Here is a 13,138-nt window from a genome sequence, read left to right as displayed (position 1 = left end):
TATTAAAAATTATTATTGCCATCATCATTATTATTACTATTATAAAAATATAATTATAACATATTCAACTATTATACAAAGTTATAAAATTAAATATAAAAGTTATGAGTAAATGTGATTACTGCTCAGAGTAAATAGTAAAGTATTTCAAGTTTATTTGTACAACGCTTTTCACGATACAAATCGTTGCAAAGCAACTTTACAGCAAATTAAGTTTCTACAATATTTAGTAGTAGCTTATCAGTGATGACCGTCAGTTAATGTACATATGGCTGTTAAAAGCTGGCGGATTTAGTTTCATTTTTAGCGTATAATTTCAGTTATTTAAATTATTTAATATTTCTGTATTCAATGTTTAATGTTTTAAATATAAAATTTTGAATACAGAAATATTAAATGATTTAAATAACTGAAATTATACGCTAAAAATGAAACTAAATCCGCCAGCAGGTGGCGGCAAGTCACTGATTTTATCACTGAATCATTCATTCAATTGATTCGTTCGAACGGCTGAATCATTCAGGAATGAAGCAAGTGACTCTCTTTATGAACTGAAAACTTTAATCCCTGTAAAAATCAATTAAAGACGTAATCAAACAGACGATGAATTATATTAACAGCAATTATTATATGATGCAATCAAACTATTATAGCAAAAGTATTTCCATAACAATCTGATTAGTTAATCTAATGTTGTTGGTGTAAATGGAGACTCACAGCGGCGGGTGGATCCGGCTCTCTGTGCAGCAGCTGAATTCTGGGATAGTGGTCTAGACTGGGATGTTTTGCCGTGGTGGATTGTGGGATATGAGGCAGTGTCACGGGCCGCTGGGTATCTGGGTGAAAGCGCAGCAGAGGAAGAGCAGGAGCAGGAGGCAAACGCAGCGCTCCCTGAGCTCCTCGACTCATCGGAGCGCTACAGCGGCGCGTCTGAAGGAGAGACGGAGGAGCCGCGGATGCTGACGCTGCTCTCCGGACACAGGGGGAGTCAGACTGAGCGGGGGGGAGGTTTGCATGAGATGAAGTGAGGTCTGGAGGAGCGGGAGGAGGAGGCAGCTGCAGGAGTCTGAGTCCGTGTGTCACTGGAGCTTCAGAGGACGCCGGCAGAGACGCCTGATTATCAGCGGTGCTCAGAAGCCCCCGAGACGTCGGGATCAAACTCCTGCCGTGAGATCGACCGTCCTCCGGCCAGTCTGAGCAGATGCTCAACTGCTGGACTTCCTGTGAGAGATTCAACTCTAATATCAGTCATTACATATGTGAGCCTGGAGCACAAAAGCAGTCTTAAGTCGCTGGGATATATATTTAGAGCAATAGCCAACAATACATTGTATGGGTCAAAATTATACATTTTTCTTTCATGCCAAAAATCATTAGGATATTAAGTAAAGAAGATATGAATATGAAGATATTTTGTAAATTCCCTACTGTAACTATGTCCTCTCCTAACAAACCATACATCAATGGAAAGATTATTTATTCAGCTTTTATCTCAATTTAGAAAAATTGACGCTTATGACTGGTTTTGTGCTCCAGGGTCACATATGGCTAAGTGTACAACTTCCTGCTTATGATAGGACTACTTGCAAATAAATAAATATTCAATCAATACATACATTTTTTAATAATATATTGATAAATACTGACAAATAATAGCAAATAGTCATTAATGACCAATAATAATTTATTATTATTGATAAATATAAATAAATATGACAAGTATTATTACATACAAAATGTATTTAATATTTAAATAAATAATTAACTAGTTATTATTATTATTAAATAAATGATATTGATGAATAAGTTATTACATATTATTATTAATAATAAATATATGATCAATGAATACATAAAAACATTGATAAATAGATTATTATTATTGATCAATTAGATTTTTTCTTTAATTATTGGCATCAACCAACAATTCCTATTCTTTTAATTGGACTTCCAATTACATATTGATAAATACTTCCACTAATATATTGATAAATACTGACAAATAATAGCAATCATTAATGATTAATCATTCATCATTAATGACAAATAATAATTTATTATTATTGATAACTATAAATAAATATGATAAATAAATAAGTATTATTATTACATAAATAAAAATGCATTTAATATATAAATAAATCTTTAACTAGTTGTTATTGTTATTATTATTATTAAATAAATGATATTGATGAATAAATAACTTATTATATATTATTATTATTAATAAATATATGATCAGTGAATACAAAAATATTGATAAATAGATTATTATTATTGATCAATTTGAATTTTATTTTAATTATTGGCATCTACCAACAATTCCTATTCTTTTGATTGGTTATTAAAAGTTCATTTAAAAAAAGTAAAATGAAAGTAAACAGAGTACAAAGTTAAAAGATCATAAAAAAGTAAAATAAGCATTTTAATACCATTTAAATAGTTTTAAAGGGTAGTTTCAAAATGTACGAATAGCTTTCTCATTAGATAATGCACATTTTCTGTTTTCAGATATTTTTGTGAATTTTGAGTACATATTCTTATAGCTTATATGTCCAAAATACATTCGTTTGTAAAATAGATACATAACTATTACAAATAATTTTCGTTAGTTGAAATAAAGCTGAAATAAAGTCTAATATAAATGTATGAAACGTAATAAAAAATAAAGATAATTAGAAATATAAATTTTTTTTTAAATGCCAAAAGCACGTAACAAACTCACTAAAACAAACTGAAACTAAAATGAAAACTATAAAAATAAATTCAAATAAAACTAAATAAAATATGAAAATAGAAAAACAACATTCAAAAATATTAATAAATACCATTTTTACCAAGTAATTTATTTATTATTTCAATAATTACTAATATTACCTGAGGTTTGCGGGTTGGGTTTCTCTGTTCCCTCTCATTACGTGGATTCACATTCACAGGACGTAAATCCTGGGTGTTGTTAACCCTTTCCGGTCCGGTGGCTCGTGTTGGGAGGCTGGTATCATCACACACAGTGTGCCGGGCATTCTGGGTAAGAGAGACGGGCTGAGACTGGTGCTGTTCAGGTATCGCAGTGGACGGAAGCACGTTGGCTCGAGACAGCGGCAGGTTTGAGAAAGACGCTCCAACAACCTGCATGAGACTCATGAAGTTGATCTGCTGCAGCTGAAACAGAAGGAAAACAGGAAACTGTAAATGTTTGGGCACTGAATCATTCATATCAGTGTTTCCTATTAATTACCTGGACTCTGGCGGCCCAAAAAGATTTAATCTGTTCCGCCAGTTACATAATGAACCGAAAATACTTTCACAGATCTCACAATTAGATAAAACATCTCCAGTGTTGTTTTTTGTGCTAATGATTGATGTCAAACAAACAACTCTTTTATTAATTATTATTAATAAACATTTTAATGAATAAATAAATAATTGCAATTAATCATTTTTGACAAATACATATTTATTATTAATAAATAAATAGTACTGAGAAATACAAATGCAAATATTATTAAATAAAAAATTATTATTTATTAAATCATTTTCAAACATTATTAATACATATACAATATTCATTAATAAATCAATCATATTGATACGGTGTTATTATTGCTAAATTAATAAATATATTATAGATGAATAAATGTTATTGACAAAAATAAATCACATATGGTCTCTAACATTGTGTTTTGTGCCATTATTTTGGCAAAGCATATGTCAAACAATTCTCTTTAACATCTTTTCATTTATTTATTTATTAATAATAATACTTATTATAAATGATATAGATAATATATACAAATGTAATCATTATTTAGAAATAAAAATTACCATTAAATAAATTATGTATCAAATATTATTATTTATATATTATTGATGAGGAACAGAGGAACTCTCAAAAACAAACAAAGAGACAGTTTTTCTCAGTTGTTTGTTTACATTCGAACACCAGCGATGGCCGCTGCAGCATGCAAGCCCCGCCCCTTCGTGTACCCTCAGAAGAGCTCGGAGCATTCTAAACAGCTCCACAGACAGAAGCAGATCAAGGACACTCCTGAAGCACTGTTTGCTGACTATGACCGCAGTTCAATGACCAACCTGCTCTTCTACACTGAAAGCAGCTCCTTATGGCATACTGCTTTCTGCCAACACTTCACCTTCACCACAAAAAGAGGCATCTGTAAAGGCAGACAGATCCTGGTATTTGAAGATGCTGAAGGAAATGAGGAATCAAGAATTTTATCTCTGAACTTATACCACAACGGCACTGTCATGATCCAAGGCTCGGAGCCTGCGCTCCAAGCATTTACAGTTGCTTTTATACAAATTAAACAGCAGGCACATCTTAATACAAGTTTCATGCAGGATCATAAAGATACAAATACAAACTCTTCTCCTGTAAAAGACATCCAAAAGAAGACAACAACTGCAACAGCCTTAATTCAATCTCCCATGTCAAAAATGAAAGAGAAATTTTCACTCCTGGAAATAGATATGGTGGAACTAAAAGAATTAATAATGTCCCAGCTAAAAGACAACAGCGACTTGGAGCAGCTTAAAAAGGACATGATGAATTTAAAACAAGAGACTGAATACCTGCAGAGAAACAAAAGAACAGATGTCAAAGGAGCTTCACCAAGCTAGAGAAGAGCTGAAGGAATTCAAATCAACTTTCAGAAGACAGATAACAGAAATTAAAACAGAAATGCAGGAAGAACTGTCTGTGTTGAAATCAGAACTTCGAAAGAAGGATGAACTTATAAATAATATGAAGGAACAACTTCACGTTTCATCGTCCAAAGCATCTCACGCTAAACACCTGAGCTGTCTAGAGACCCCCACTGACAATCAGCAATCCCCTGCAGCGGATGAGCCTCGCTCTTCATCAGATCCACAGACCAAAGCCCACCGCACTGCTCCACACAACCCCACCCAAGCAGAAGCTCTTATTCTCATCGACTCCAACGGAAAATATATAAATGAGAAACTCCTGTTTCCAAAAATGAAAGCACAGAAAATGTGGTGCCCAAATACCAGCAAGGCTCTTCAGATCTTATCTGATAAAAATCTGAATGAAACTTACAAGCACATCATAATCCACACAGGGACCAACGACTTACGAGCAGCGAAGGGTAACGTGGCACCTGTGCTCAGAGAGGTGGCCCTCAGAGCCTCAGAACGCTTCCCAGAAGCTAAAATAACTCTGTCCACGTTACTGCCACGGAGTGATGTGCCTCTTCACGTGATCCATGGAAACAATGCAGAACTCTCCAGAAGCTGTGCACTCATTCCAAATGTTCACCTGGCTTACCATAAAGACATTCGGCCCCATCATATGTATGACTACATACACCTCAACAAGAAAGGAGTACAACTTTAGAGAGAGAGAGAGAGAGAGAGAGAGAGAGAGAGAATTGAATTGAAAGCGAGAGAGAGAGAGAGAGATTAATTATTGATGAACAGATGCTTTGGCATCATTTTGTGAAAAAAAAAAAGATGAGTACAGTGTGTCGCTAAATTTATAATAAGACGTGTTTGTAAACCATTTTTTCACAAAGACTGACGTTTCCCAACAAAATGAGAAATTAAGAACAAAGTATTATTATTTTCCTACTTTAAAGTATTATGAAATATTTACTTTTTTAAATTTATTTTACAGTGCAGTTGTATTAAAATAGTAATATGTTATTATTTGTATTAGTACTATATTGTGAATGTATATCACAAAGAAAAAGACGTCTGAGTCCACTTTTACCTTCAATTTGAACACTACAAATGTGACGGATGGGTCTCTCAAAGTGCAGCAGATTGATGCATTTAACATAAAATACTCAGAACTGTCCTCCGTAGTTTCACAGAGTCCTGCATGTGTTTATTAAACAGGGATGTGATGAAGAGGCTCAGACGCACCTGCACTAGTCTGAAGAGCTCGTCCTGGAGCAGCTGTCTGACGGGGTCTGTCTGTGTTTGGGGTTCACTGAGAGGTGCTTCAGCGCCGGGTCTCATGGGTAATGACGGTGCGTCTATCCGCTGAACGCCGACTGAAGCTGCGAGCTCAGGTCTGAAAGGAAAGCAGCACAGATGCTTTCAGAGAAACACGGGATGTAACGATGTAACGATATATCAGAATCTCACGATACGATATTATTGCGATATGAAGTCCACAATATGATATTTATTGCGATATTTGAAAAGAAAAAAAGGCAAATGAAGAATTGGGGAAAAAATTTAAACTGTGTACATTTTAAAGTTAAATTATTCTAATCTAGTGCACTTTGAGAGTTCAAAATTAAGAGCGCCGACTAGGGCTGCACAATTATGACAAAAATCATAATTGTCGATTATTCCCTCGAAATTGTAATTGCGATTATTAATGACGATTATCACAATTTACATTGAATTATGTTTGAAGCAACTGCATGCCATATTTTTTATATGAAAATAAACAAGCTGAAAACTCTCTAACTGAAAAACTTTTATTGCTTTTCTATAGTATTAAGCCTCAAATGTCAAATATATATATATTGGATTGGTTTCTTCTTAAAATAAAAAGTAAAAAATATCCATGGTATTATAATGTTATGCTAAAACTCAAATTAACACAATGGAAAAACCCTTAAGATAGCATGTAGAAAGAAAAAAACGCATCTTAAGCGTGCAGGATAACATAAGCGGACTTTGAACGATTAATTGCCGCTTTGAACGATTATGTAATTGTGGCATCTGTAATTGTAATCGCGATTAGAAATTCGATTAATTGTGCAGCCCTAACTCCGACCCATGTTCTTAACTAAGAAAACTTAATTCAGTGCATTGACTTGCACCTGAACTTTAAAGTGGACTCAAGCCTCTTGTTATTTGTGGTATACTGTCTCAGTCTAAATTACACTCACACTGGTGTTTTAGGAAGCCAAACAAATTAGAATAGAATAATTATAATAACAACAATGACAGTAAAATCCATATATTGCAAAACAACTGCACTGTAAAACAAATGAAAATGAATATTTGATAGGTATATTATATTATGCTTTACACTACAGTAGGGAAATTATAATAGTTCTTTCCTAATTTCTACACTGAATTTGGACTGCACTTTAAAGCTTTTATTTTGACGGAAACGGCAGTAGAGCTTTTATTCTGAAGGAAACTCCAGCTTCAGTGAAAACAGGCTTACAAAAACACGTCTCACTGCAAATCTAGTGAAACGCTGTAATCATCTGCAGAGAAAATAAAGCATAACTGGTGGCCGTTGTTCCCAAACTCACAGCACGTGAAATAAACGAGTTGACTGCATTCATTCAGTGTGAACGAGCCGTTCTGAGATGCAGAAAACACCGGATCACGAGCTGATCGCATGAACAATGTGTGCTTCGCTTTAAAACGCAGCAAAAACAGACTTGATGAAGGCATTAAGCATATTGTGCTTTCGGCTTGAGTTTGTTTGACAAAGCATAATGGCCCAAAACTAGTGGTTAAACGGATCGTAGTTGATCTGTGACATGATCGGTTCGGCACGCATGTGACCGCGGATTAATTGCAAAATTTAACCATAATAGAGTATATGTTTATCATTTGTTCGTATTTACACAAGCAAGCAGTCAGTTATGTCTCAAGTGAATGAAAACAGCTGAGAAAGAAATCGGATGTGATGTGTATCATTATATCGGATCCGTGCATCAGGTCTTAAAGAGACAGCGCCCTATAAATACTGCTGCTGTCATAAATAATCATCAAACAACAAAACAGCTGTGATTTAAAAATCTATATTTAATTTATACAGTGAACACTATGCAGTGTTATTTTCCCTAATTATTACATTTCTGTATTTGAATACTACCAACCTTATTTAATTTGTAACATATTCTGTTATATTTACTATGCTTGTAATTTGTGTATTTGTTCTTATTTTTACTGGCTGTCCTCTTGTCTCTTTAATCATGTTTAAACTTTCTTAGTTAATCTAGTAGTATTTGCTGTGGTATCAAAGAAGTACTTCGCTTTAAGTAATAAATGGAAAGCAAGTTAAATTTAAATATTTTTCTTTTCTTGCTGATCCGAAAAATTATCCGATCCGTGGGTCAAAAACCGTAATGTGATCCGAACCGTGAGATTTGTGATCCGTTGAACCACTAGCCAAAACACAACTTTAAAGACCTTTTATGTTAGAATATGAAGTTTAAATACCGTATTGGCCCGAATATAAGACGACCCTGATTACATTACGTATTTCATGGCACACTCGTTTTATGCGTATTTGGCGCCACCTATTGTTGTGGGTGTATTATTGACATGTCAAAGTCTAGACCCTGAATATAAGACGACCGCGTTTTTTCAGATGTATTTCCAAGAAAAAAACATCATCTTATATTCGGGTCAATACGGTATAGTTTAAAAACTACACTTTTTGCCTGGAAGATCTATCGTTTTATATGACCACGATAATATCGAGACAGTTTTGCTATGATAATATCGTTACATCCCTAGCTGAGAGATGAGATGATCGTCACCTGTCCAGCGGCGCACAGGAGACGTGTTTTTCCTCCGATCTGAAATGAGATCAGACAAACACAACACACACAGATGAGCGTAACGTGAGCGTCTTTGTGACAACCGAACCACCTGTGACTAAACCACTCTGAAAGCTACAGCAACCTGTGACATACTGCACAAGCTTTCCAACGAAAGACAGTCTCTTAATATGTAACTGAAGAGCATGGAGCACGTGTCAAGGGTTAAAGTTCACATGCACAGACTCACTGTGATTGTAATGAATGTTCCTCTGTGTCCGGACGCTGTAGATCAGCCAGTGTTAATGCCTGTGGAAACATCAGGAGAGCTTGTTTACATCCGGATCTGATGCATCTAATGAACTGGAGAACTGGATATTATCCTGCTAATGATATGGCTATTGGCCACTAACTGACCAACTAAATAAATACATATATTAATAATATTGCATATTTATAATAACATGAATTATTGTTGATAAGTAATTATATATTTTAATATATAAATTAGTACTGATAAATAATCATTACTGACAAAGAAAGTATTTTTATTAATATGATTAAATATTTATAAATAAGTATTATTAAATAACTAATTACCCACTAATAACTGTATTATTACAATGCATTATTAAATAAATTATTATTATTAAATAAATAAATATTATTGATACATAAATGAAAGATTATCAATAATAAATGAACACATATTACTGATAAATAAATATTGATTCGAGTATAAATGTTATGATGTGAAAAGAAAGTGATCGTGACAGACACCTTTATAATATGAATTACTACTACTAGTGCTAATAAAAAAAGTATTAATTATATATTTTAATAAATCAATATTATGGATAAATAAGTATTGACAAATAATTACAAATAAGCATTGCTGATAAAGTAGTATTTACTATTATTATTATTAATAATAATAGTAATAAATAAATAATGTATTAAATAACTATTTAATTGATTTAAATGACTATGTATTATTACAATGTATTAGTGGTCGACCGATATATAGGCCGATATTTGGCATTTTTCAAATATCGGCATTGGCCGATAAGTTTTTCTGTTTGGCGATGCGTTCGAGGCGGGATGTTTATTTTGACGGCATACAAAAAAGTATTATAACGATTGATGATTGCGTGTTCTCTGTGTGACGGTCAGTCCGTGCAAATTGAATGCTGACAGGAGGAGAGTTCAGCTTCACTGGAGACGCGCGATCGACTAACTTTAAACTCATGATTTCTAATTATGCTGCGCTTCATGCTTTTACCCACTGTCATATTCATGCCATTTTCACTGAGTGCTGTATGTAAAATGAGTGTTACCTTAGCTTTACTTGAAAAAAATATGATTAATGCACACAAACTTCCCAGATTGCTGAGTGCCCTGTTGGTTACAGTGTTTACTTCCTTTTTAATTATATTTTTATTAAATATTTATTTATTTGTGAAAAATACTTTGTCATGTAAAGTATAAATATGTTTATTTTACACATTTATTTTTTTATCCATTTTCAAATTATTTAAAATTTCTTAAATATTAATTAAAATAAATAAAATTATATCGGCCATCAGCTACCGGCCACCCTGCTTTCCAAGATATCGGCATCGGCTGTCAAAAAAACAATATCGGTCGACCACTACAATGTATTATTAAAAAAGTATAAATACATACATAAATACATTAAATAAATATTGATTTAAGTACAAATATGAAGTATAAATTTAGATTTTGAGGTATTGATTTAAGTACATTTAAGTTGATTTAAGTATAAATATTTATGATGTGAAACAGGAAGTGATTATAAGAAACAACAAACAGTATAGTTATGTACAGACGTTCCAATATACAACGTTCAACTTTACAGCTTAGTGTCATTAGACTGAATGAACGATGCAATTGATCTGTGTAACCACGTCTTTTTGAACAGTATTTGACCTTAAAACATTCAAAACAGACGAACTATCTATCAGTGATGTATGAAATCATTAGTTAGTGATCTCTGTAGACTGATGGAGCAGCACACAGTCACCTGATTTCTGTGAGCTCTGCTCTGATTGGACCATGATGCCTCGGTGACATCAGCGGCGCTGCTCTCATCTGTAAACAAAACTACTATCAACAAGAACACGGTTTTAATTAACATGAATAATAATTAGAATTCATAATTTGATGAATAATTACATTATTTGTTAATCAAACAGAAAAGGCATGAATATGTGTGTCAGGTTTAGTGTAGAGGAATCTGACCGTCTGTAGCTGCAGATGTCGGTCTGATGTCTCGGGTCTCACTGATGTTCTTCTGTTCATCAGAGATCACGGTGTCCTCACGTTCAGACAGCTGATCATCCGTCTGATCCTCGGATTCATGCGCACTGAGAACAAACATCACACAACATTGTTAAACCTGCACTTCTATTTGTGAACTCTATCTAGTTGCCTTCAGTTACTTGTTTGCTTTGTGTAATTGCTTTTGACATCTTCAAAAGCTTTGACTCGATTGGACAAATGTGTACTGGACACATTTAACTCAATCGAAATGCTTAAATATAAGAGTTTTCATTTGCGTCACATGCTTTTGTTACAACATCATTCGCAGAATTCCATTTCCATTATTTTATAAAACGGAGAGTTCCGGTCCTTGATTCTGATTGGCTGAGCCGCGTTCGAAGCTGTTGTAAATTACTCTATAAACACACACCTTTTGTTGCTCGGCAACCACTTTGTTGCAACCACAACTGTTTCTGAGGAACTACACTGTGTGTTGCTCGGCAACCACTTTGTTGCAACCACAACTGTTTCTGAGGAACTACATTGTTTGGTGGAAGAACACTGTTTTTATTCATATCATTACAGTTTATTACAACCTTACTACGTATATGGAATAACCATTTTATAAAAGCAATAAGCCCCGCGAAGCCGTGGTTTACAGTGAATTTATAACAGCTAAGAAGGTTTTAGGCTGTTATAAATACACTGTAAACCACGGCTTCTCGGGGCTTATTGCTTTAGTAAAACACCACTGGTGTAGAAACAATTTGGTATTTATTTTGGTAAAATGTAAAAACAAAAAGTTTACAACACTAATAAAAATGACAAAGGCACATAAAAAAAATTATTAAAAAGAAAAATGAAAACTGAAAATATAAAAAATTAAAAGCTATTTTAAAATATTAGCAAAAATTATAATAGTATACAAATAATTCTAAAATAACACTGATGTTGATATGAGACAGAAAAAAAAATATAGACAAAAAAAAAATCTATTGACTTATTTTAGTATATAAGATCGGAATAATGTTTTATATTATTTTTTTTAATTATATATTTTTTACATTTTTATTATATTTTTTATATTTATATTTTTTAAATATTACAATTTTTTTTTAAAGTTAATGTGCAAAAATGAAACATTTTCTATAAAAAGTGAAAAATTTTCTATAGAGAGGGAAGGAGAGAGATTTCACAATTTGCAAATTTCACAAATAATAACAAGAAACAACAAGTAACACACTGAATTAAATGTGAAATCTGAGGTAGAAAAACTCCAATAATCTAATTTATTTCTAAAAAATTTTTTTTTTTTTTAAATAAACACTTAAAAATTATTTTTATAGTGCATATGGAAAATATTCAGAATTAAGAATAAGGAGATGAAGTGTTCAAACTGGTTGTGATTGCTAATGTCCTGAAAAATGCTTTTGATTTACTCTTTGCACACTGTTTTGTAGCTCACATGTGTTTTCATATGCACATACTTCTCTAGACCATCAGTTTGAGGTCTTTTTTTCATTGTTTGTGAAAGCATCATAAGGAGTGTTTGTCAGTCATGTTTTCAGCAGATGTGTGCTGTGGACTCACTCTTGGACCTCCAGCTCCGGGAGTGTGATGGGCGTCCCTGCTGACCCCGGGTAACCCGTGTCCACACTGCTTTCTCTGTCCCGCCTCCAGCCTGTGATTGGCTGAGCGACAGACTCCTCCCCCTGGTGGAGCGCAGGAGAGTAACGCAGAGAGTTCAGAGTCTGTTTCACATTTCTGCTGAAGTCCCTGTGGTGTCGTGATCTGGGGGTTTCTGACAGCTGAAGCCCTATGAACTAAAATACTGACTATAAGTCTCCCCTGAGGTCCATCTCAGGTGATCTGATCATAAGTGGTCACTCGAGAGAGATCACGGCATTAGCATGCATCATAAATGTGCTTCCGGTGACCATTCCATGTGACCGCTGTGACTGGATTTCATTAAGGGAAAAATCTGAGTTCATGACTAAACGCTTGCTATGTCAGCGTGTCACTGCATGTTGATCAGGGTTGTTATTGTTAAACTAAAACTACTAAAAACAGTCATTTGTTAATTAATATAATTCTGGAATATAAACATTAGATCAAAAACGAAGTCAAAATTTTGCCTTGGCAACTAACTGAAAAAAGTACTCAAATTTACTAATTGGAAATAAAATAAAAACTACAACTTAATTAGAACTAAAACAGAACTGTAATAAAAGAAATGAAACCTACATAGCAATATTTAAAAACAGTAATAAATAAATGAATGACAAACGCACATAAACTGACTAAAATGAAAACTAATAATATCAAAATTGAAAGCTAATTTAAAATATTCT

At 33.5% G+C, this 13,138-nt stretch overlaps 1 protein-coding gene across 1 annotated transcript in view; it reads right to left on the bottom strand.

Annotated features, from left to right (window-relative positions):
- cplane1 (ciliogenesis and planar polarity effector 1) overlaps positions 1-13,138 on the bottom strand; it is a 51,998-nt gene that overhangs the window by 8,447 nt on the left and 30,413 nt on the right. Inside the window, exons 27-34 of the mRNA XM_016490912.1 lie at positions 12,378-12,499; positions 10,767-10,891; positions 10,549-10,616; positions 8,755-8,813; positions 8,505-8,543; positions 5,905-6,055; positions 2,878-3,162; positions 718-1,221 (exon numbers count right to left, since the gene is read on the bottom strand). Coding sequence (XP_016346398.1) covers positions 718-1,221; positions 2,878-3,162; positions 5,905-6,055; positions 8,505-8,543; positions 8,755-8,813; positions 10,549-10,616; positions 10,767-10,891; positions 12,378-12,499 — 1,353 coding nt within the window. The remainder of the gene's footprint in view (positions 1-717; positions 1,222-2,877; positions 3,163-5,904; positions 6,056-8,504; positions 8,544-8,754; positions 8,814-10,548; positions 10,617-10,766; positions 10,892-12,377; positions 12,500-13,138) is intronic.

Source organism: Sinocyclocheilus anshuiensis, unplaced genomic scaffold, assembly GCF_001515605.1.
Source record: "Sinocyclocheilus anshuiensis isolate Anshui unplaced genomic scaffold, SAMN03320099.WGS_v1.1 scaffold738, whole genome shotgun sequence".
Classification (NCBI taxonomy): Eukaryota; Metazoa; Chordata; class Actinopteri; order Cypriniformes; family Cyprinidae; genus Sinocyclocheilus; species Sinocyclocheilus anshuiensis.
Note: the sequence above shows the minus strand (reverse complement) of the source record. Positions and strands in the feature narration are given on the sequence as shown.